This window comes from Equus asinus, chromosome X (genome assembly GCF_041296235.1).
Source record: "Equus asinus isolate D_3611 breed Donkey chromosome X, EquAss-T2T_v2, whole genome shotgun sequence".
NCBI classification, from domain to species: Eukaryota; Metazoa; Chordata; class Mammalia; order Perissodactyla; family Equidae; genus Equus; species Equus asinus.
Window position 1 is genome coordinate 40,085,471 of NC_091820.1, and position 25,995 is coordinate 40,111,465.

At 42.1% G+C, this 25,995-nt stretch overlaps 2 protein-coding genes across 3 annotated transcripts in view; one reads left to right on the forward strand and one right to left on the reverse strand.

The window, feature by feature from the left end:
- ZNF157 (zinc finger protein 157) overlaps positions 1–24,280 on the reverse strand; it is a 49,427-nt gene extending 25,147 nt beyond the window's left edge. The window contains exons 1-2 of one of the 2 annotated variants that reach the window (XM_044763423.2): positions 24,150–24,280; positions 22,276–22,466 (exon numbers count right to left, since the gene is read on the reverse strand). In XM_044763423.2, coding sequence (XP_044619358.1) covers positions 22,276–22,347 — 72 coding nt within the window. In that variant the 5' untranslated portion in view covers positions 22,348–22,466; positions 24,150–24,280. Of the gene's footprint in view, positions 1–22,275; positions 22,467–23,972; positions 24,107–24,149 lie in introns of those variants that run through there. The other variant, XM_014867619.3, reaches the window with a different exon arrangement.
- LOC106848000 (non-histone chromosomal protein HMG-17) lies at positions 17,634–18,095 on the forward strand. The gene has a single exon (XM_014867620.3). It carries the CDS (start codon positions 17,735–17,737, stop codon positions 18,023–18,025), a length of 291 nt encoding a protein of 96 aa, XP_014723106.1. The 5' UTR covers positions 17,634–17,734; the 3' UTR covers positions 18,026–18,095.
- Positions 24,281–25,995: the final 1,715 nt, after the last annotated feature.

A 25,995-nucleotide genomic window follows, 5' to 3' on the forward strand; every position in this document is an offset into this window, starting at 1 on the left:
GATTTCTTGACCCTCAAGTACCAGGAAGTCTTTACTAGAGAGGAAAGACTGATTTCTCCGTGGCGGCATTGTAATTCACGTATCTGATTGCACTTCTTACTCTGGTATGTCTTCCCAGAATATGCGAGATAAATCTAGGCTTCAAAGTTTTTAGCTGTGTAGGATTGTTGACCAGCATGCCTACATTCTAAGACTTGTATTGGTATTTTCTTCTTTTTACTTCCTTTTATTCTAATATTTATCTATTTTTACTTAGAAGCTTCCTAAAAATCACATGAAAACAAAAGCAACAAGTAGATAAACGAACAAATACAAACTGACTGGGGATGTGAGCATTTCCAACTCTTCTTTGGAAGATCTGGAAGGAAGAGTTGGGGAGGGGTTGAGTACTACACAACAAGGAAAAAGTTGCCATGCACGGCCCCAAATCATCAGCCTCCAAATAATGGTACCATGTAGAGGATGAAGGGGAAGATTTTTCACTGTCTTCGCTGAATTCCTTACAATTTAGTGATCCCTCTCCTGTGACACAAAAATTCAATTTCTAGAAAAATATCTCATAATCATGGTTGTGCATAAAGAGAGAAATTGAGGAATTTCACCACCAAATTGTCGATTATAATGAAAACCTACTGCCATTACAAATGTTCAAAGGAGGAGGCCGGCCCAGTAGCACAGCAGTTAAGTTTGCACGTTCTGCTTCTCGGCGCCCCGGGGTTCAGCGGTTCAGATCCCGGGTGCGGACGTGGCACCACTTGGCAAGCCACACTGTGGTAGGCGTCCCACATATAAAGTATAGGAAGATGGGCACGGATGTTAGCTCAGGGCCAGTCTTCCTCAGCAAAAACAGGAGGATTGGCAGTAGTTAGCTCAGGGCTAATCTTCCTCAAAAAAAAAAAACACACACACACAAATGTTCAAAGGATAGAATGCTATGTAACCATTAAAATTATATAGAAAATCATTTCTAGACATGGAAAAATATTTATGTAACATCCTCAATGCTGCTTCTTCTTTTTTTGTTTTTTAGAAAAGGCAACCATTCTTATCAGTTTTACTTTGTGGGAGATCAGAATTGGCTACCCCAAAATGTGTCTCTTTGGCTTGATTATTTTTAAGGACAAGAGACTCTGAAAGAAACTTTGACCTTCCCCCTAACCACCTGAAAGAATTTAAGATAGAAGGCTTGTCCCCAGAACAGACCATCACCATAGACAACTCTGGGTATCGGTAGACTGGGAGAGTCCTTGCTAAGCCCACTCTTTTTTTCGTTATTTGTGTGTGTGTGTGTGTGTGTGTGTGTGTGTGTGTGTAAGGAAGATTGGCCCTGAGTTAACATCTGTGCCAATCTTCCTCTATTTTATGTGGGCCACCGCCACAGCATGGCTTGACAAGTGGTGCTAGGTCTGTGCCTGGGACCCGAAACTGTGAACCCCCGGCCACCAAAGCGGAGCATGTGAACTTAACCACTACACCACCAGGTTGGCCCTAAGCCCATTCTTATAAGTTCTGTCTACCAAACATTTGCTTTTTCATTTCCCTGAGAATTGCCTTGCTCCCCTTTGAAGTCCCAGACCACTACCCCCAACATCATCCTTTGTCTTTAGCCAAAGATGGTATTTAAGGTGGCGGGATTCAGCCATTCTGGCAAGTTACTCAGGTCTCCTGGGTTTCTCCCACGTATATGTGTTAGAAAGCTTTGTTTGACTTTCTCCTGTTACTGTGTCTCATGTCAATTTCATTCTTAGACCAGCTAGAAGGACTTAAAGGGTAGAGGAATTGCCTTCCTCCCCTAAAACTTTATCCTCTCATTATTTTTTATATTATAGGATCAACCAAGAAAGTAATTATGTTAATGTAATTATGACTCCTCCACCAAAAAAGATACGTAAGTATAATACCACAGAAGTAAAAATTCTGTAACTTTAATCTGAATTGGAAATAAGCTCTGTAGTTTTTTCTCACCCAAGAAAAAGCAGGCTGCCTTCTGCTTCTGGGAAAATAGAGTAAATATAATTTTCCCTATTCCTCCTGCTAAGTACAACTAAAACCCTGTACACTATACATAAAACAAGGAAGAGAAGCCTCTGCCAGGTGGAGAGAAGGCAGGCCAGCAAGGGACCTCGGAACCTGAGGAACAGCAACAGTGATTCCCTTGAGTTTTCTTTTTACCTCATACACCCCAGAGCAGGTGTCAGAGAAGCTGGCAACCCCAAAATGCCAATGGGCGCAGACAAAAACAGCTCCAAATAAGCCTACTTCCTTTAGTCAAAGGATCAGGAAAGGGACAACCTAGCAAGACAGAAAACTTTTAATAAGAATCACTTTATCCCAGCCAAGCGCCACTTAAGAAAATGTGGGTCCCAACTCCATCCCGTGAGCAAAAGCCAAGTGGGGAGCATACACAGCCACTCTTGTCCGGCTGCAACAAGGTGCTACACCCCCTGCAACACTGGGGTGGTAGCAGAAAAGACCCCGCGGGGAGCTAAGGTTCCTCCCTCTGGGCAGTAATGAGTCCTCTCTCTCAGTGCCATCAGTGGAGAAACCACGAGGAGCCTGGACTTCCACTCCAAACCAGCAGTAACGAGGCATCCTTCTTCTGTCCTGCTGGAGCGAGTGTCAGAGAAGGCCTAGCGGAGAATCAGAACTTCCCCCAGTCACTTCAAATACAGCAAGATAGGCAGGTCGAAGGTAAAAGTATGGAAAAAGATGCCGTGAAAACATTAACCAAAAGAAAGCAACAGTATTGTCAATTATACCTCAAGAAAGCTGGAAAAAAGAAAGCAGAAGTAGCTATGTTAATATCAGATAAAGTAGACTTCAGAGAAAAAAATTACCAGAGACAGAGAGGGACATATAATGACAAAAAAGTCAATCCATCAAGAAAGACAAAGCAATCCTAAATGTGCATGCCGCAAACACAGAAGCCAAAGATGATAAAACCAAAAGGAGAAATCGATAAATTATAGTTGTAAACTTCAATACCCCCTCCCTCAACGATTCACAGAACAACTAAGAAGGAAATGAGCAAGAATCCTGAAGAATTCAACAACACAAGACCCAACAGGGTTGAAGCGACAGTTAGAGTAAACACCACCCAACAACGCAGAACACACATTCCTCTCAAGTGTCCATGGAACACACACCACAAACAAACCTCAATCATTTTATAAGAATTGAAATCATAAAGGTGTTTTCTCTGACCACGCTGGAAGCAAACCAGAAATCAATAACAGAAAGATAACAGGAAAATCCCCAAACACTCAGAAACTAAACAACACCCTTCTAAATAATCCATAGTTCAAAGAGGAAGTCTCAGAGGAAATAAAAAAAGACAATGAACTGAATGAAAATGAAATTACAACATTTACACTTTGTGGAACACATCTAAAGCAGTGCTGAGAGGAAAATATACAGCACGAAATGCACACCTTTGAGAAAGGAAAGTCTCAAATCAAAAATCTAAGGTCCAGGGGCTGGCCCGGTGGCATACTAGTTAAGTTCATGCACTCCGCTTCCACAAGCAGAGGTTTGCAGGTTCGGTTCCCAGGCACGGACCTAGCACCGCTTATCAAGCCACACTGTGGCGGCATCCCACATAAAATAGAGGAAGAATGGCACAGATGTTAGCTCAGCGACAATCTTCCTCAAGCAAGAGGAAGAAAAGGAGGCAGATTGGCAACAGATGCTGGCTCAGGGTCAATCTTCCTCACAAAAAAACAAAACAGAACAAAAACAAGAAAACCCTGAGGCCCCACCCTCAAAAACCTAGAAAAAAAGACCACATTGGGGATATGTTGTTTAAGGGTACAAACCGGGAACTGGTAGATAAGTAAGTCCTGGAGATCTAATGCACAGCATAGTGATTACAGCCAACAATACTGTATTATAAACTTCAAAAGTGCTAAGAGACTAGATCGTAATTGTTCCCACCACAAAAAGAAATGACAACTATGTGACATAATAGAAGTATTAGCCAAAGCTACACTGGTCATCATATTGCAATATATAAATGTATCAAACCAACACGTTGTACACCTTAAATTTATACAGCTATATGTCAATTATATTTCAATTTTTTAAAAAAAGGATCATAAAAAATCCAGAGCAAGCAGAAGGAAAGAAATAATAGAAAAGAGCAGAATTAATGAAGTTGAAAACAGAAAAACAATAGAGAAAAATCAACGAAACAAAACACTGATTCTTTGAAAACATCAATAAAATTGATCAACTTTCAGTAAAACTGACGAAAACATTGAGAAGACACAAATTACCAATATCAGGAATGAAAAAGAATATCACTACAGAGCCTGAAGACATCAAAAGGATAATGAAGACAATATTATAAACAATTCTACACATATAAATTTGATAACTTAGATGAAATGGACCAATTCCTCAAAAAATACAAACTACCACAAATCACTCCATATGAAATAATTTGAATAGCCCTATAATTATTAAGGAAATTTAATCCATAATTTAAAACTCACCGAAAAAACGAAATCTCTGGCCAAGACGTTTTCCCTAGAGAACTTTACCAAACTTTTAAAAAAGAATTAACACCAATTACATAATCTCTTAGAGGAACTAGAAGAGGAGGTAACGTCCTAATTCATTCTATGAAGCTAGGATTTCCCTGTGATAGGCTGAAAGGGGGCCCCTAAAAGATATCCACATCCTAATCTTTGGAACCTATAAATATCATCTTATACGGCAAAAACAAAAGGGTCTTTCAGATGTAATTAAGGATCTGGAGATAAGGAGAGTATCCTGGATTACCCAGGCAGGTCCTAAATGCAATCACATGTATCCTAATGAGGGGGAGGCAAAAGAAGGTTTGACGCACATACAGAAGGCAGTGATGCAAAGACAGAGCCGAGAGACACTTGAAGATGCTGGCCATGAAGTATAGAGCGATGCAGCCACGAGCTAAGGAGTAGCTCCAGCCCCAGGAGCTCAAAAAGGCAAGGAAGAGATTCTCCCTGAGAGCCTCTAGGGGGAGCACAGCCCTGCCAACACCTTGATTGTAGCCTAGTGATACTGATTGTTGACGTCCGGCCTCCAGAACTGCGAGAGAATAAATCTCTGTTGCTTTAAGCCACCCAATTTGCGGTAATTTGTTGCAGCAGCCACGTAAAACTAATACATCCCTGATTATAAAATTAGAAAAATACAGTACAAAAGAGAAAACTACATGTCAATATCACCCATAAATATAAAGGCAAAAGTGCTCGACAAAATATTAGCAAACATAATTCAGCAATATATTAAAAGAATTATACACCATGAACAACTGGGGCTTATTCCAGGAATGCAAGACAGGTTAAATACTCAAAAAGCAATCCACGCATGGGGCTGGCCCCGTGGCCGAGTGGTTAAGTTTGCGCGCTCCGCTGCAGGCGGCCCAGTGTTTCGTTGGTTCGAATCCTGGGCGCAGACATGGCACTGCTCATCAGACCACGCTGAGGCAGCATCCCACATGCCACAACTAGAAGGACCCACAACGAAAAATACAACTATGTACCTGGGGGCTTTGGGGAGAAAAAGGAGAAAAATAAAATCTTTAAAAAAAAAAAAAAAAGTAATCCATGCAATCCACCATATTAACAGGATTTAAAAAATCCAATCATATCAACCAACGTCGAAAAAGCATTTGACAAAATCCAACACTGATTCCTGCAGGAAACTGAATAGAAATACGAATAGAGGAACTTCCTCAACTTGAGAAAGAGCATCTGAAACAAAACAACAGCTAACCTTATACTTAAGGGGAAAGACTCAAGAGCAAGAGCAAGACAAGGGTGTCCATTCTCCCAACTCTGATTCAACACAGTGCCGGAAGGTCTAACCAGTGCAAAAGGGCAAGAACTGGAAACGAAAGGCATACAGAAGAAAAAGAAAAGAAAACTGTCCCTATTTACAGATGACGTGATTGTCTATGTAGAAAACAACAAGGAATCTACCAAAAAACTCCCCAAACTAAGAATTGAGTTCAGCAGGGTCACACAAAACAAGATAAACATATGAAAACCAATTGTATTTCTATATGTTAGCAATGAAAACGTGGACTCCAAAATAAAAAATATGAAACCATTTATAATCACTCGGAAATATGAAATACTTAAGTATAAATCTAACAAAACATGTAAAAAACTTCTGAGTTAAAAGCTACAACACACTAGCACTCTTGAGAAAGAAGACCAAAACTGGAAGCATCAGGCTCTTTGATTTTAAACTGTATTACAAAGCTATAGTAATCAAAATAGTATGGGGTATTGGCATAAAAATAGACACATAGATCAATGGAACAGAATAGAGAGCCCTGAAATAAACCCACACATATATGGTCAATGTATGACAAAGGAACCAAGAATATACAATGGGGAAAGGTCAGTCTCTTCATAAACACTCTTGGGAAAACTGGACAGCCATACACACAAAATGAAATCAGACCAGTATCTTACACCACACACAAAAATTAACTCCAAAATGGGAGGTTGTGGAGAAGAAGGAACCCTCATACACTGCTGGTGGAAATGCAAACTGGTGCAGCCATTATGGAAAACAGTATGGAGATTTCTCAAAAAATTAAAAATAGAACTACCATGTGACCCAGCCATCGCACTACTGGGTATCTATCCAAAGAACTTGAAATCAGCAATTCCAAAAGTCCCATGCACCCCTATGTTCATTGCAGCATTATTTACAATAGCCAAGACGTGGAACCAACCTAAGTGCCCATCAAGTGATGATTGGATAAAGAAGATATGGTGTGTACATATACAATGGAATACTACTCAGCCATAAAAAAGAACAAAATCGTCCCATTCACAACAACATGGATGGACCTTAAGGGAATTATGTTAAGTGAAATAAGCCAGATAGAGAAGGACAATCTCTGTATGACTCCACTCATATGTGGAAGTTAAACATGCGGACAAAGAGAACAGATTAGTGGCTACCAGGGGAAAGGTGGGGTGGGGGGTGGGCACAAAGGGTGAAGGGGTGCACCTGCAACACGACTGACAAACAATAATGTACAACAGAAATTTCACAAGGTTGTAAACTATCATAATCTCAATAAAAAGTTTAAAAAAATTAACTCCAAAATGGATTAAAGACTTGAATGTAAGACTTGAAAACATAAAACTTCTGGAAGAAAACATATGTGGTAAGTTCCTTGACATTGGCCTTGGTGATGATTTTTCAGATCTGATTCTAAAAGCAAAGGCAACAAAAGCAAAAATAAACAGGTGGGACTACATCAAACTCAAAAGCTTCTGCACAGCAAAGGAAACCATCAACAAAATGAAAGGCAACATAACAATTGGGAGAACATATTTGCAAACCATATATCTGATAAGGTGTTAATATACAAAATATATAAAGAATTCATACAACTCAATAGCAAAAAAAACCCAACTTGATTAAAAAATGGGCAGAGGATCTGAATAGACACTTTTCCAAAGAAGACATACAGATGGCCAACAGGCACATGAAAAGGTGCTCAGCATCACTAATAGTCAGGGAAATGCAAATCCAAACCACAATGAGATCACCTCACACCTGTTAGAATGGCTATCGTCAAAAAGACAAGAAATAAGTATTGGCGAGGATGTGGAGAAAAGGGAACCCTCGTGCACTGTTGGTGGGAATGTTGGTGCAGCCACCAAGACAACAGTATGGACGTTCCTGAGAAAATTAAAAACAGAACTACCATATGATCCAGCAATTCCACTTCTGGGTATTTATCTGAAAAAAAAAGAAAACACTAATTCAAAAAGATATACTCACCCCTATGTGCAGTGCAGCTTTATTTACAACAGCCAAGACGTGGAAGCAACCTAAGCGTCCATCGATGGATGAACGGATAAAGAAAATGTGATACACACATACACACACATACACAAACACACACACACACACAGAGGATTATCATTCAGCCATAAAAAAGGAAATCTTGACATATGTGACAACATGGATGGGCCTTGAGAGCATTATGCTAAGTGAAATAAGTCAGATAGAGAAAGACAAACACTGTATGATCTCACTTATATGTGGAATCTAAAAAGAAAACCAAACTCATAGATACAGAGAACAAATTGATGGTTGCCAGAGGTGAGGGGGGAAATGGGCGAAAGGGGTCAAAAGGTACAAACTTTCAGTCATAAAATAGGTAAGTCCTGGGGATGTAATGTACAGCATGGTGACTATAGTTAATAATACCGTATTGCTATTTTAAAGTTGCTAACAGGGTAAATCTTAAAAGTTCTCATCCCAAGAAAAAATTCTGTAACTATGTATGGTGCTGGATGTTAACTAGACTACTGTGGTGATCATTTTGCAATATATACAAATATCAAATCACTATGCTGTACATCTGAAACTAATATAATGTTATATGTCAATTATACCTCAATTAAAAAATACTATGACATATTGATGAAAGAAATTAAAGATCTAAGTAAATGGAAAGACATATTATGTTTATGGATTGTAAGACTGAACATAGCAAAGATGTCAATTAGCCCCAAATTGGTATTCAAGGCTGATACAATTCTTATCAAAATCCCAGGAAGGTTTTTTTGATTATTCTAAAATTTATACTGAAACGCAACGGAACTAAAATAGCTAAAACAAGTTTGACAAAGAATAATGTGCGAGAAATCAATCTACCCGATTTCAAGCTGTATTATATAGCTACAGTAATCGACACTGCATGCAGGGATAGACCCACAGATCAATGGAACAGAAAAGAGAACCCAAACAGAAATAGACGCAGAAAAATATACCCAACCGATTTTTAACAAAGATGCAAAAGCAATCCAATAGGGAAAAGACAGCATTTTAGACAAAAACTTAGGAGAAGATCTTTGGGATCAAAGACTAGGGCAAGAGCTCTTAGACTTGACGCCCAAAGTACAGTGATAAATTGAACTTCATCAAAATTAAAATGGTTTGCTCTGTGAAAAATACCGTTAAAAAGATGAAAAGGAAAACTAGACTGGGGAAAATATGTGCAAGCCGTGTATCTGACAAAAGACTTGTAACTAGAATATATAAAGTACTATCAAAACGCAACAGTGAAAAAACAAACACTGCAATTAGAATACGAGAGAAAGACATGAAGACACATTCCACCTAAAGGACATACAGAAAGACACTCAACATCACCAGCCATTAGAGAAATGCAAATGAAAACCACAATGAAACATCACTACATCTATCTGAATGAACAAAATAAAAGAGTGACAATGCCAAATGTTGGCAGTATGTGAAAAAACTAGATTGTTCATACATTGCAGGTGGGAATGTAAAATGGTCTAACCATTCTGAAAGAGAGTTTGGCAGTTCCTTTTAAAATTTAAGAAGCACTTAGCATATAATCCAGCAATTGCACTCAAGTGCATTTTTATACAAAAGAAATGAAAATTTATGGTCACACAAAAACTGTACACAGATGGTCTTAGCAGCTTTATTCATAATAGCCCAAAACTGGAAACAACCAAGAGGGCCTTCAACCAGAGCATGGTTTAACAAAAATAGTGGTACATCCATACCAGGATAAATATCAAAAAATCTACACCTAGGCATATCAAACTGCAGAAAGCCAACAAAAATAAAAGCACAAAATCTTGAAAGAAGCCAGAGGGAAAAACACCTCACCTATAGAGGAACGAGAGTAAGAATTACATCAAACTTCTCAACAGAAACCACACAAGCATAAAGAGAGTAGAGTGAAAATATTTAAAGTCTTGAAAGAAAAAAACCAACAACATAGAATTGTGCATCCAGCAAAATCATGCTTCAAAAGTAAAGGAGAGTGGGGCCAGCCCCGTGGCCAAGTGGTTAAGTTCGAGCGCTCTGCTTTGGTGGCCCAGGGTTTCGCCGGTTCGGATCCTGCATGCAGACATGGCACCACTCGTCAGGCCGCGCTGAGGCGGCGTCCCACATGCCACAACTAGAAGGACCCACAACTAAAAATACACAACTGTGTAGCGGGGGGCTTTGGGAGAAAAAGGAAAAATAAAATCTTAAAAAAAAAAAAAAAAAGAAAGACCCACAACTGAAAATATGCAACTGTGTACCGGGGGGCTTTGGGGAGAAAAAGGAAAAATAAAATCTTCAAAAAAAAAAGTAAAGGAGAAATAGACCTTCCCAAACAAACAAAAGCTGAGGGAATTTGTCGCCAGTAGACCTGCTGTGCAAGAATGTTAAAAGAAGTTCTTTTGAGAAGGAAAATGATATAGGTCAGAAACTCAGACCTACATAAAGAAAAAGAAGAGGGGCTGGCCTGGTGGTGCAGTGGTTAAGTTCACACATTCCGCTTTGGTGGCCTGGGGTTCACCAGTTCGAATCCCGGGTGCAGACAGGGCATCGCTTGGCATGCCATGCTGTGGTAGGCGTCCCACATATAAAGTGGAGGAAGATGGGCACGGATATTAGCTCAGGGCCAGTCTTCCTCAGCAAAAAGAGGAGGGCTGGCAGCAGATGTTAGCTCAGGCCTAATCTTCCTCAAAAAAAAAAAGGAAAAGAAAGAAAAGAAGAATGTCAGAGAAGGAATAAATGAAGGTAAAATAAAATCTTTATTTTTCTTATTGCCTGATGTATACATAACTGTTCAAAGTAATCACAGCAACACTGTTTTGAGTGATCGTAGCATATGAATAAGAAAAAGGAATGGCAGCAATGTTATTCAGGATGAGAGAGAGGAACTGGGAATACTCTGTTATAAGGCCCCTGCACTACCTCTGAAGCAGTGTAGTATTTGAAAATAGTCTCAGATTAGTTGTAAATGTATACCGTAAACTCTAGGGTGTTAAACATTAATTAGACTGATGCGCCTTAGGCTGATGGGGCTTTAACGCCTTCGTAGCCTATGTAGGTGGCAAATGGCTTCGCCCTTTCAGGCATCATGTCTTGCTGAGTCTCTTTCAAGGTGCTAGTGTAACACGGGATTTGCCTCAGTGCATAACCCATTTAGGCATTCCTTTACCCTCGGCTGCTATTCCTCGTTCTCTCCATCTATACTCAAACTTTTCCACCTTTGGAAGGGACATTCGGTTTGGCCACTGTGCTGGTCTAGATCACAAGCAGCAATACTAGGCTAGCAAGTGTCTCCACCTCAGTCCACAGAGCAGGGTTACACAGGTACTGATAAGCAAGTTTCACATGTTGGGGTATATGGAGTGACTATTCCGGTTTAAACCTGATTCGGCCTGGACTAAAGAAGCTTGACTTATGACCTGTCAACATACACTGTACATCTGCTCTAACCATTAAAGTAAAGAATGCGTTAAACATTATCTCAAAGTAAAAGAATGTACTCTTTGAAGATAAGGGTGCACGCTTCTTCCCTATGAGGCCAGTACCGCCAGCACCCAGGGGCCAGGACTCCTGAAGGTAAGTTTCCTTTCCCGGGACATCAGGGTCATGGTGACCTGTTAATCTGCAACTGAATACCTCTTTGAAACTTTTTTCTTTTTAACGATTTTTTTTTCCTTTTTGTCTCCAAAGCCCCCCAGTGCATAGTTGTGTATTTTTTTTTTTTTTAGTTGTGGCATGTGGGATGCTGCCTCAGCATGGCCTGATGAGTGGTGCCATGTCCACGCCCAGGATTCAAACCGGTGGAACCCTGGGCCACCGAAGTAAAGCTCTCAAACTTAACCATTCGGCCACCGGGCCAGCCCCCCATCTCTTTGAAACTTTGATGAATATGTATCCTGGGCGTGTCTGATGTATGTTCTTTGTTCTAAAAAGGTGTAAGACTGTACCGAAAACCATGCTTCTCCAGAACACTTTCTTCCTTTGTGGAGACCACCTTTCCAGATGATAGTCCTCAACCTGGCCCAAGTAAAACTCACCTTCTCTCTCTTATCTATAGAATGATTATTGGTTATTTGCCTCAACGGTACAGAACAAGTGGGCTCTTTTACCACTAGGCAGTACAGCTGCATTCACGGGTAGTCCCAATTTGCCACATGCGTGAAGGCACAACCTACTCCTAAATTAGGCCCTAGGAATTCTGACACAAAGATTTTAAACTATTGTCACAGTTTCTCGCTTAGGAATCATCCCTGCCTCTAGCGCTTGTAGTTGCAGATCTGGCCCTGCTACCACGGGGAGGAAAAAGGAACGTTGAGGTGATGTGGGGAAGAAAGAAAAAAGGACAGTCATCATGGTAGCATCCAGCCACCTTGGGAAGAATTGCATAGTTGAACCAGCACCTTCCGCCATCCCCTCTTGCCCAGATCCACCAAAAACCAGAATCTATTTAGTGGGGACACTCTCTTGGTCCCCCTTATGTTGAGTGTGAACACACACTTCTGAAGGTGTGTAAACCAGACCTTCATGCCTTTATCTGTCTCCCCCTGCTAGCGGGGAGCAGAATTTGCCACCCCAAAATACGTCTCTTTGCCATAAGGATTATTTTAAGATGGTTATTTTTAAGAAACAGTAAATACAGGAGAAGCTCAGAAAACTGAGTCGAAGTTACCCTTTTGTAAGAGATATTTCCATTTGTAAGGGAAATTTCCATTTGTAAGGGTGTCTTCCTCTCTGGACCAGGAAATGGGGGAGGACTCAGTCTCCGAAAACTCTTATCAATGGGGAAGGCTTAAATTTGCATGACAACCTTACCCTTGTTTACCCTGCCTTCCAGGTACCCAACCTCTCAGAACTGGCTCCCCACCCCCAACACAAGATCTTTGTTTTTACCTGAAGATGGTATTGTAAGGTATTTTGGAGAATTACTCAGTTTTCCTGGGTCTTTCCCAACTTCTGTTTGCTTTTCTCCTGTTAACCTGTCTTATACCAATTTAATTATTAGACTAGCCAAAGAATCTCAAGGAAAGAAGGGAAAATTTTTCCATCTCTACACCCCATTTTAGAAAGCCAATATTTCAATTGCCCTTTCCAGTTCTCTATCAAATCATTACTCTAAGGATGACAGCACATTCCCTGGCCTGAAGAAATGTGATTAGGCGGCCCACACTCGCATACTATCTTCTGGCCCAGTTCTTTTATAGAATTCTGAGCACTTGCGTCTACCACCAGGTAAGCAAAGTCTAGTCCAAAGGCAGTGTCTATTCCTGTCAGGATCCATTTGTAGCCCCCTGGGGCTTCTGGCATCAGTCTGACTTCCAGCTATGTTCTGGGCCTTCCCCCTGGGGAATCCGCCACATGGCCACGTGCAGTCCCTGTCTCTTTTATTGGCAAACAGAGCAGTTCTAATTGGCATTTTGTGCCTCAGGAAGTACAGTAGGAATACGTTTAGATTCTCGCCCATTCGATGGACCCAGAAGGCCACCTTAAGCGAGCACACTTCAATCAATCTTTATCTTGATTAAACTGCTGGATTACCGCCCCAGACAATTGAGAGTGAGGCTCTGATGGTAATCTTCGCCTTTCAGCTTCTTTCTTTCCTGCTTTTTTGTTCTCCCCAAATCCCCCCAGCACATAGTTGTGTATTTTTAGTTGTGGGTCCTTCTAGTTGTGGCATGTGGGACGCCGTGCTAGCAGGGCCGGATGAGCGGTGCCATGTCCGCGCCCGGCATCCGAACCTGTGAAACCCTGGGCCGCCAAAAGGGAGCGCGCAAACCCAGCCACTCGGCCACGGGCTGGCCCCCCCATTTCTTAATAACCACCTAAAAATTTCCACCCTGCTGGAGGACTTGCCTCTTCCCTCTCTCTATCCCCATTTCCTTGTTAATTAACTTAATGCTTTTAATTAGCATCTGTAAGACCCGTAAAGGAAAGCTGAGACAGCAAGTTCGGCGAGGCTTCCCAGGTTGTTGCTTGATTTTGCAGCAATAAGGTTACATGGGGTGTCCTCACAAAAGGGACCCCCTTAATCACAGCATTTCCACGACCTGGGTAATGGGCATATTCGGCGAGTGAATATTCTGATTACCATAAAGCCAGTCCCATATGGCTTGTATATGAAGCTTATCATCTGCTTCATCTGGGGTGTTCCACTGGGGCGTTCCCCTCTAAGGGGGCATCGGACGGTCTCCCTACTCAGAGTAAACCCACTTTAACGTGGCTTTTATCCAGTCCACCGGGCTGGCGGGTCCCTTGTGAATAATTTCCTGCGTGTCTAGATCATGTCTAGTCATCTGTGATTGTTCAACAGTGAGCTGTGGGTCCTGCATCGACCCAAACATATCCTTACATTCTGCAACATCCAAAACCAAAGCTACTGCTCCTAAATTAGTCATTTCACAATAGAGTGTAGCAAAGTTTCTTCAGAAAGCTGACCGTATCAATCTACAAAATGAGACAACTCCTTCACACTCTACCCGCTGGGTTTGGAAGTTTCTAGCTTTTGCCCTCCCCCCACACTGACTACCATCTCGGCGACCAGATGTCTTAGAGGTACTCTCTGTTGTTTTGCACAACTTCTCCCTTTGGGGGCGGCTTGGAGGCTAGAGGCCAAAGATCAGACTGACCAAACTCTGAGCTTGGTCTAGCATCAAGGTCTGACCCAGCACTCTCTTTTATTTCCATTTTAGCTATTACAGATAACAATAACCAAGGTATATTAATCATATTTTATTTTCTGTATATTATGATGTTTTGACATCTTAAAAACCTTTCTGGAGGCCGGCCCCGTGGCCGAGTGCTTAAGTTTGAGTGCTCCGCTCCGGCGGCCCAGGGCTTCGCTGGTCGGGATTCTGGGCGCGGACACAGCACGGCGAGGTGGCGTCCCACACAGCACAGTCAGAGGCACAGACAACTAGAATATACAACTATGTACTAGGGGGCTTTGGGGAGAAGAAAAAAAAAATGTTGGCCACAGTTGTTAGCTCAGGTGCCAATCTTAAAAAAAAAAAAAAAACTTTTCTGGCTGGGGAGATACTGCCCCTCCCAGGGTAGCCAATTCTTAGAGATAGCAAAGGGCCGAGCCGGCAGCATGTCTTTGATATGCAAATTACCCAATACAGATCCACACCTCCCCTATCTGGCCCCAGAGGCAATATTCCTCTTCCTTAATCATCCTAGGGCCAGGTGCCAAACTACATGTTTCCATGAGTCAGGGCTGTCCTAGCAAATCCCACATTTTCTGACAAGAAATGCTGTATCATGCCAACAATAAGCAATTCTTCAGTTCCATGATACCAACTGGGTATCCTACAATTCAATCCTATTCTGACACTAATAAGTGATTATAGCAAGGTTGCAGAATACAAGGTTAATACACAAAAGTCAATTGCCTTCCTGTATAGGTATTAATCACAGCATCTATCACAACCTGGGTAATGGGCATATTCAGCAGGTGAATGTCCTGATTATCATGAAGCCAGCCTCATATATACCTATAGAAGAAAGCAATTGTTCAACTGGAATTTGAAATTAAAAACACAATACCACTTACATTAGCACCAAAGCAATGAAATACTTAGGCATAAATGTAACAAAATATGTACAAGAGCTCCACGAGGAAAATCAAATGAAAATCCACATGAAAGAAATCAAGTATCTAAATAAATGGAGAGATATTCCATGTTTCATGGATAGGAAGACCCAATATTGTCAAGATGTCAATTCTCTTCCACTTGATCTATAGACTCAACACAATCCTAATAAAATTTCCAGCAAATTATTTTGTAGATGTCAACACACTGACTCTAAAGTTTATATGCAAAAGCAAAAGAATCAGAATAGCCAACACAGCACCAAAGAAGAACCAAGTTGGAGGACTGACACTAACCAACTTTAAGACTTACTATAAAGCTAGAATACTCAAGACAGCAAAGCTCCCTGATTTCAAATGATGTTACAAAGCTATAGTAATCAAAACTGTATGCTACTGACATAACAACAGACACATATATCAATGGAACAGAATAGAGAGCCCTGAAATAAACCCACGCATATATGGCCAATTAATGTATGACAAAGGAGCCAAGAATATATGATGGGGAAAGGTCCGGCTCTTCAATAAACACTGTTGGGAAAACTGGACAGACACACGCAAAAAATGAAACCAAACCACTATCTTATGTCATAAACAAAAATTAACTCCAAAATGGATTAAAGACTTGACTGTAAGCCCTGAAACCATAAAACTCCTAGAGAGAAACACAGACAGTGAGCTCCTTGACTCTGGTCTTGGTGACAAGTTTTTGGATCTGACTCCAAAAGCAAAGACAATAAAAGCAAAAATAAACAAGTGGGACTTTATCAAACTAAAAAGCTTCTGCACAGCAAAGGAAATCATCAACAAAATGAAGAGGCAACCTACGGAATGGGAGAACATATTTGCAAACGATATAGCTGATAAGGGGTTAACATACAAAATATATAAAGAATTCATAGAACTCAATAGCAAAAAAACAATTCAATTAAAAAATGGGCAGAGGATCTGAATAGGTATTTTTCCAAAGACATACGGATGGCCAACAGGTACATGAAAAGGTGCTCAGTATCACTAATCATCAGGGAAATGCAAATCAAAACCACAATGAGATATCACCTCACATCTGTTAGAATGGCTATCATCAAAAAGACAAGAGGGCCGCCCCGTGGCCAAGTGGTTGAGTTCACACGCTCTGCTCTGGCAGCCCAGGGTTTTGCCAGTTCGAATCCTGGGCGTGGACATGGCACCACTCATCAGGCCATGCTGAGGCGGCATCCCACATGCCACAAAAAGAAGGACCTACAACTAAAAATACACAACTATGTACTGGGGGGCTTTGGGAGAAAAAGGAAAAATAAAATCTTAAAAAAAAAAAGACAAGAAATAACAAGTGTTGGTGAGGATATGGAGAAAAGGGAACCCTTGTGCACTGGTGGTGGGAATGTCAGCTGGTGCAGCCACCATAGACAACAGTATGGAGATTCCTCAGAAAACTAAAAACAGAACTGCCATATGATGCAGCAATTCCACTTCTGGGTATTTATCGGAAGAAAATGAAAACACTAGCTCAAAAAGATATATGCACCCCCGTGTTTGCTGCCACATCACTTACAATAGCTAAGATATGGAAACAACCTAAGTGTCCATTGACAGATGGATGGATGAAGAAAATGTGGTACATATGTACAATGGAATATTATTCAGCCATAAAAAAGAATGAAATCTTGCCATTTGCAACAACATGGATGGGTCTTGAGGGCATTATGCTAAGTGAAATAAGTCAGATAGAGAAAGACAAATACTATATCATCTCACTTATATGTGGAATCTAAAAAAAACAAAACCAAAACCAAAAACACCAGGGGCCAGCCCAGTGGCATAGTAGTTAAGTTCACATGCTCCACTTTGGCGGCCCAGGGTTCACTGGTTTGGATCCTGGGCACAGACCTACACAGTGCTCATCAAGCCATGCTGTGGTGGCATCCCACATAGAAGAACTAGGACATACAACTGTGTACTGGGGCTTTGGGGAGGAAAAAAAAGAGGAAGATTGGCAACAGATGTTAGCTTAGGGCCAATCTTCCTCACCAAAAAGTATACTTTCAATAAATAAATAAAAACCAAGTTCATAGATACAGAGAAGTGGAGTTGCTGGATCATATGGTAGTTCTGTTTTTAATTTTCTGAGGAACCTCCATACTGTTGTGGTTGCCAGAGGTGGGGAGGGAGCAAAATGGGTGAAGGGAATCAAAAAGTACAAACTTCCGGAGCAGTGTGAAGAAGAGGCAAGAGCGACCCCCGGGCCGACTAAAGCCCGCGCGCCGCTGCATCCCCCGCGTCCAGCGCCAACGTCCCGCCGCCGTCATCACCATGCCCAAGAGAAAGGCTGAAGGGGATGCTAAAGGAGATAAAGCCAAGGTGAAGGACGAACCACAGAGAGGATCTGCAAGGTTATCTGCTAAACCTGCTCCTCCAAAGCCAGAGCCCAAGCCTAAAAAGGCCCCTGCAAAGAAGGGAGAGAAGATACCCAAAGGGAAAAAGGGGAAGGCTGACGCTGGCAAGGATGGGAACAACCCTGCAGGAAGTGGAGATGCCAAAACAGACCAGGCACAGAAAGCTGAAGGTGCTGGAGATGCCAAGCAGAAGTGTGTGCACTTCTGATAACTGTGTACTTCTGGTGACTGTACAGTTTGAAATATTACTTTTTATCAAGTTTTATAAAAATGCAGAATTTTGTTTTACTTCTTTTTTAAGCTATGTTGTTAGCACACAGAACACTTCATTGTTGTTTTTCGGGGAAGGGCATATGTCACTAATAGAATGTCTCCGAAGCTGGATTGACATGGGGAAAAAAACGTCTTTCCCTTCTAGTTTTGAGAGACCTTCCTTTTGCTTCCCAGGAGGAGAGATCTCTTGATGTTGACGCACATGCGCCACCTCGGCACAAACGCCTGGTGGTGTGGAAAAACTAAAATTCGTTTGTATGTGTTCTTCACCCTCTGCCTTCAGCATAGACCTGACTCCCTTAAACCAAGAGACCTCTTGAGTCCTGACCCCAAAAAATTGGTTACTAGTATGTCAGGCAATCTGGACTTGCCAGTGTCACCATTGAGATGGCACCCCTCAAAAGAGCAGCAGTTCCCTTTTTTAGACTGTGGATCTTCAGATTGATAATTCTGCCATTTTCATTTCACTTCCTGAAAGTCGGGGTCGGCTTGTGAAAAGTTGTTAAACATCATGCTAAATGTGAAACGTCAACCCTCACTCTAAACTTGCCCTGTTGAGAGCATCACAAGAAGACTTCGTTGGGTTTTATAGTGGCTTTCTGATTTGGGTAGTCCATTGAAGAAGGGAGTTTGAAAGTTGTTGAATACTGTTACCAATTGTCTGCCATGTCCTGCCTGAAATACCATGATTGTTTATGAAAAGTATCTTTAATAAAGCTGGATACAGTTTGAAAAAAAAAGTACAAACTTCCAGCTATAAAATAAGTAAGCCATGGGGATGTAATGTACAGCATGGTGACTGTAGTTAACAATACTGTATTACATATTTGAAAGTTGTTAGAGTAAATCTTAAAAGTTCTCATCATAAGAAAAAAATATTCTGTAACTCCGTATGGTGACAGGTGTTAACCAGACTTACTGTGGTGATCATTTTGCAATATGTACAAATATCGAATCGTTACATTGCACACCTGAAACTAACATAATGTTGTGAGTCAATTATAGTTAAAAAAAAAAAAAAAGACAGCATGGTATTGTGAAAGAACAGACAAATACATCAATGGAACAAATAGAGAGCCAGGAAATAGACCCACACAAATATAGTCAACTGATCTTTGACAAAGGAGCAAAGGCAACTCAATGGAGAAGGACAGCATTTTCAACAAATGGTGCTGCAACAATTAGACACCATATGCCAAAAAAAGAAGAATCTAGAAACAGTCCTTATGCCTTTCACAAAAATTAACTCTACATGGATCCTAGATCTATATGCAAAATACAAAACTATAAAACTTCTACAAGACTAACAGGAGAAAACTCGAAGAGACTTTGGGTTTGGCAGTGCTTTTAAATACAACACCAAAAGTATGATTCATGAAAGAAAAACTGACATGTTGGATTTTATTAAAAATTTAACAGTTCTGCCCTGTGAAACATACTCTTAAGAGAATAAAGAGACAAGCCACAGAATGGGAGCAAATATTTGCAAAACACATAGCTGACAAAGAACTCTTAAAATTCAACAATAAGAAAACAAACAACCCAATTAAAAAATGGGCAAAATGGGGCTGGCCCCGGGGCTGAGTGGTTAAGTTTGCATGCTCTGCTTCAGTGGCCCAGGGTTTCGGCAGCTTGGATCCTGGGCACGGACCTAGCACCGCTCACCAAGCCATGCTGAGGCGGCATCCCACATAGCAGAACCAGAAGGACCTACAACTAGAATATACAACCATGTACTGTGGGGCTTTGGGGAGAAGAAGAAGAAAAAATAGATTCGCAACAGATCTTAGCTTAGGTGCCAATCTTAAAAACAAAATAAAATGGGCAAAAGATCTGAATAGACACTTGACCAAAGAAGATATACAGAAGGCAAATAAGCATGTAAAAACTATGTTCAACATCATTTTTCGTTACGGAATTGCAAATTAAAACAACATTGAGATACCACTACACACCTATTAGAATGGTAAAAATCCAGAAAACTTGGGGCTGGCCCAGTGGTGCAGCAGTTAAGTGCGCACTTTCTGCTTTGGCAGCCCAGGGTTCGCCAGTTCAGATCCCGGGTGCAGACATGGCACTGCTTGGCAAGCCATGCTGTGGCAGGAGTCCCACATATAAAGTGGAGGAAGATGGGCACAGATGTTAGCTCAGGGCCAGTCTGGCTCAGCAAAAAGAGGAGGCAGGGCTAATCTTCCTCAAAAAAGAAAAAATTAAAAATCCAAAAAACTGACAATACCAAATGCTGACAAGGATGTGGCGCAACAAGAATGTTCATTCATTGCTGCTGAGAATGCAAAATGATGAAAAACTTGGGAAAACAGTTTGGCAGTTTCTTACAAAGCTAAATAGTCTTGCCATATGACCCAGCAATTACACTCCTAGTTATCCACCCAAATGAACTGAAAACATACGTCGACACAAAAACCTCTATATAAATGTTTATAGCAGCTTTATTCATAATCGCCAAAAACTGGGAGCAACCAAGAAGTCCTTCAATAGGTGAATGGATAAGCAAACTGTGGTGCATCCAGACAATGGACTATTATTCAGTGATAAAAAGAAATGAGCTATCAAGCCAGGAAAAGACATGGAAGAACCTTAAATGCAAACTTCTATGTGAAAGAAGACGATCTGAAAAGGCGACGGACTGATTCATTCTAACTATATGACATTTTAGAAAAGGCGAAACTATAGAGACTAAAAAAATCAGCAGTTGCCAGAGGCTCAGGCAGAGGGAGAGGAAGGACGACCAGCTGAAGCACAGATGAAACTGTTCTGTATGAAACAGTAATGGTGGACATATGTCACTACAGATTTGTCAAAATTCATAAAATGTGCAACACAAAGAATGAAGCTTACTGTAAACTGTAGACTATAATTAATAATAATGTATTAATATTGGTTAATTGTAATAAATGTACCACACTAACACAAGATTTTTTTTTTGAGGAAGATTAGCCCTGAGCTAACATCTGCTGCCAATCCTCCTCTTTTTTGCTGAGGAAGACTGGCCCTGAGCTAACATCCATGCCCATCTTCCTCTACTTTATATGTGGGACGCCTACCACAGCATGGCTTGCCAAGCAGTGCCATGTCCACACCCAGGATCGGAACCAGCAAACCCGGGCCGCTGAATTGGAACGTGCGCACTTAACCACTGTGCCACCAGGCCAGCCCCTGCAAGATATTAATAATAGGGAAAACTATGTGCCAGGGGGTGGGGGGCAGGTTAGAACGGTATATGCAACTGTAAGTGCTATTTTCTCAATTATTCTGTAAATCTAAAGCTGTACTAAAAAATTAAGTCAATTAATTATTTTAAATGCACCTAGCATACAATCCAGCAATTGCACTCTTGTGCATTCATCCCATACAAAAACCCTACACAAAGAATCATAGCATCTTTATTCATAAGAGCCAAAAGTGGAAACAATCAAGATACCCTTCAGCTAGGGGCTGGTTAAGCAAACTGTGGTACATCCATATCGTGGAAGAGAATTCAGCAATAAAAAGGAGCAAACTATTTATACACGCAACAATCTGGATGAATGTCCAGAGACATTTAAAAAGCCAGTCCAAAAGGTTACATACTATATGGTTCCATTTATATAACATTCTTTTTTTTTTTAAAGATTGGCACCTAACAGCTGTTGCCAATCTTTTTTTTTTTCCCTGCTTTTTCTCCCCAAACCCCCCAGTAGGTAGTCGTATATTTTAGTTGTGGGTCCTTCTAGTTGTGGCATGTGGGATGCCGCCTCAGCATGGCTTGATGAGTGGTGCCGTGTCTGCGCCCAGGACCTGAACTGGTGAAACCCTGGGCCGCCGAAGCAGAGCGTGCGAATTTAACCACTTGGCCACCAGGCCGGCCCCATATACAACATTCTTGAAATGACAAAATTACAGAATTGGAGCACAGATTAGCGGTTGCCAGGGGTTAAGGAGGGAGTGTGGGAGGAGGGAAGTGGTTGTGGCTATTAAAGGGCAATATGAGGGATCCTGGTGGTGATAAAAATGTTCTGTATGTCAATATCCTGGTTGTGATGTTGTACCAAGGTTTTGCAAGACGTTACCATTCGGTTCAGGAACTGGGTAAATGGTACACTGCATTTGAATCTACAAGCATCTCAAAATTAAAATTTATCTTAAAAAAAGGAAAAGAAAATGAAAACATAGTCTCCTCCTTACCTCAAATGATCTGCCAGGCTGTGCTGGAAGCAGGCCAGGGAAGCCCTGGGGTGATCGCCCATTGGCTGGCATGTTCACTTGGGTCTCAGAGCCGGAGGGGCGTCTGTAGGTGGGCTGCAGTCAGAATGAATGGAAGATCTTGCAGCCTCCACTAAGGGAAAGCTCACCAGCTCCACAGACGCCAAGAAATCCTAAAAGGACAGTATCCACGTCATCAGTGTCATTCTACATTCACGCCACAAAGTTCAGCAACCCCAACTCTGAATATTAGTCAGGGTGGATTTCGGAAACAATCATGATATTTGGAGTCAAATCAATGAACTCAGAGTCCTTTATTCGTGAGCGGCTCCACACCTTACCCAGCCAGCCCATCCCTCAGTTCCAGGTTCAAGGCAGACCTGGGTTTGGCGGGAGGGTAGAACTGGGGCAGTGGACAGTGCTGAAGCCCCATGGGGTGCCAGGGGAAGGACTTGTCCGCAGGGACCTGGTGGGTGACTGTGGAGGCAAGAAACCTGGAAACCTGGTAGTCTGAATGAAAGGGATCTCTTCTGCCCTATTTATTTTGCCATTTTGGGGTGGAAAAAGCCTCTGAAATTCTTCTACAAGGAAGCTCTCGGCCTCTTCTTTCCACAAGTTGGTTCAACATTAATAATACTATTTATTAAATCAACAAATGGGGGAGGGGGGAACATGCTGCTATTAACTTAAACCAAAAAAGCATTTGACACAATTCAGCAGCCATTGCTAAGAAAAACTCAAACTAAAATTAGAGAGGCAAATCACTTAAATATCACAAAAATCATTTACAAAACATAGCCCTGAAATACTATGCTAAAAAGTAAAATGATGTAGATATTGCCATTAAAATTAGCAACAGGATACGGATGTCCGACACAACTCAAAATTGTTTGCCTGGCTCTAGCTCACATTGTAGAAGATGAATCAATCAGAATAAATATTGCGTGCCGGCCTGGTGGCGCAGCGGTTAAGTTCACAGGTTCCGCTTCACAGCCTGGGGTTCACCGGTTCGGATCCCAGGTGTGGACATGGCACCGCTTGCAAGCTATGCTGTGGTAGGCGTCACACGTATAAAGTAGAGGAAGGTGGGCACAGATGTTAGTTCGCGGCCACTCTTCCTCAGCAAAAAAGAGGAGGATTGGCAGCAGATGTTAGCTCAGCACTAATCTTTCTCAAAAAAAAAAAAGAATAAATATTGCAAAGAACTGAAAATGTAGTTTTCTTTGCCAATGATGTGATTTTACACCTGGAAAACCTAACAGACTCTACTAGAACTCATAGGACAGGGGGCCAGCCCGGTGGTGCAGCGGTTAAGTTCACACGTTCTGCTTCGGCGGCCCGCCTTCACTGGTTCAGATCCCAGGTGCGGACATGGCACCGCTTGGCAAGCCATGCTGTGGCAGGCATCCCATGTATAAAGTAGAGGAAGATGGGCACGGATGTTAGCTCAGGGCCAGTCTTCCTCAGCAAAAGAGGAGGATTGGCAGCAGATGTTAGCTCAGGGCTAATCTTCCTCCAAAAGATGCAATAAGGAATCTAAACGTGACTACCGCGGAAGCCCCCATCCCTGGCCCACAGAGATTGTCATTCACTAGATTCTTTAATTCTCCACCAACTGACCCCACAAGCTGACAATTTACCATTCCCAAAAGCCAACAAAGCCATCATCTCAAAATCACCTTAGTGACTGTCACGCCATAAACCCTCGTGCATTCCCTTTAGCGCCGCGCGCCAACAAGACTTAAATGGCCTCTGAGGGCCACTTCCGTTTCCTGTCCTCGCCCCTGACACTGCCCCTTCTGGGGCTGTTGGTTTCGCACACGATCCTAAGGGCTGTGAGCCGGTGGTCTACTCACTCTGAACCAGATGCAGCTCTGGACCGGCAGAGACTTTGTCTACGAGTGGCGTTGCCGGGCGAGGAACATGGCTGCGCCCAGACTTTCCTCCATGAGGGCCGCCATCTTGGCATCCTTTCCGTACAGTGGGCTGTTCCACAGAAGGCGGGGCGAGGGGCATTGTTCGCGGGTAGGAACCTTCCGAGGGGATGCTTCTGGGAGGAGCTGGTCTTTGGAAGTGGGTTCTATAGATCTGTGCAAAGTTTATAGAAGCAGAGGTGCCAACCCCCATCCCCGGCGGGAGGGAGGATGTGTTCGGATCTTCAAGGGAGATACCACTGGGAAGCGGGGGGAAAGTCAGGATTACAGTGTCCTCCCGGGAGATGTCACTAGGATTAAAAGAGAAGTTAGGATGGTACAGTCCCCCTCCTGGCCCATTCCACTGGGCAAGAGAGGGCAGGAATCAGGGTGGTACAATCCTCTCCTTGGAGATACCACGGGGAAGAGGGGAGAAAAGTCAGGATAATGTGGCTTCCCTCCTGGGCAATACCACTGGAGAAGAGGGGGAAGAGTCAGGGTGGTCCAGTTTCCCCTGGATGTGCTGGAATTGGTGTGGAGGGGACTTGAATCCCTCTGAATCTCCGTTATCCCACTAGAATGATAGTAGCTAGGAATAAAAATAATAATAGCCTTTGATATGGACAACTAATGTTTTTCAGCAAATTGTCAATAGAAAAAGTATTTAGAAAACGTTATAAGCATGCTTTCAATGAAAATGCATTCCAAGACACACCCCCAACTCCTACTGTCAACCAGGTTGCCGCTGCTCAGCCTGTCTTATAAGGAAATTCAGGAGCTGCCACTGCCACTTGGGAGAATAGAGAGAATTCTGGGTGTTCTTCACCTCTGAACTCCTACACATTCTTCAGAACCTCGTCCAAGTAGACCCTCCTGCAGGAAGCTTTCTCTGACAAGAGGTAGAGGACTCTTTTCTCTGCTGAAGGTGTTTCAAACCCAGCAGGTAGACCCCGACTGAGCTTGAGTGTGGATTGCTGGTTACCCTAAGGACATTCAGATTCACTCTCTGGACTTTAGCTCAACAATCTGGAGAGTTAGAGTGTTAGCCTCTCAGAGTGTCCCATTTTCTGTGTCTCCCCTGCCATATTTGTGAATTGAATGGAAGATGGAATGGCAAATGTGAGAACATTACTGTAACATACACACTTTACAGAAATTTCCAAAACTTATAATCATGACTTCTGGTCAACATCTCAAATCCTGGACTCTGCTAGCTTCCACCACCAATGCCTCCTGGACTGATCTCGAACCTGGGCCCTTCTTAACTCTACCAACACCTATGTTGCACTCTTCTGATCTGGATTCATGTCCTCTATTAATGATTCCACTATCAATGTCCCTGTATTTGACCCTGAATCCAAGCTGCCGCTAACTCTTCCACCATATGTGCCCTTCTTTATAGATTGAGAGACTAGGCGTAAGTTAATTTTCCACTATCAATGCCTCTCTAGTCTAGATCTCAACTATTGGACCCTGGTTAACTTTTCTACCTTCAATGTCCTTTTGATTAGACCTCCGAAACAGACTTCTGTTACAGATGCTTGGGTTCAAATTCAAACCAGAGGGGAAATTACGTTTGTAGAGTAACAGAAGCTGAAGTTCAAGAACTAGACCTGAAGACCATTCATGGTGGAAGATTGCTTACAGGCCTGGGCTTACAGCCCTTAAAACAAGATGGCGATTTCTGGCAAAATCATGAACAGAGGTTTTTAGATCAAATCAGGGAGATTGATGATGGAAAAGTTAATATTTTCTTGGGATATAGACATGAAATAGTTCATGGAGGCCC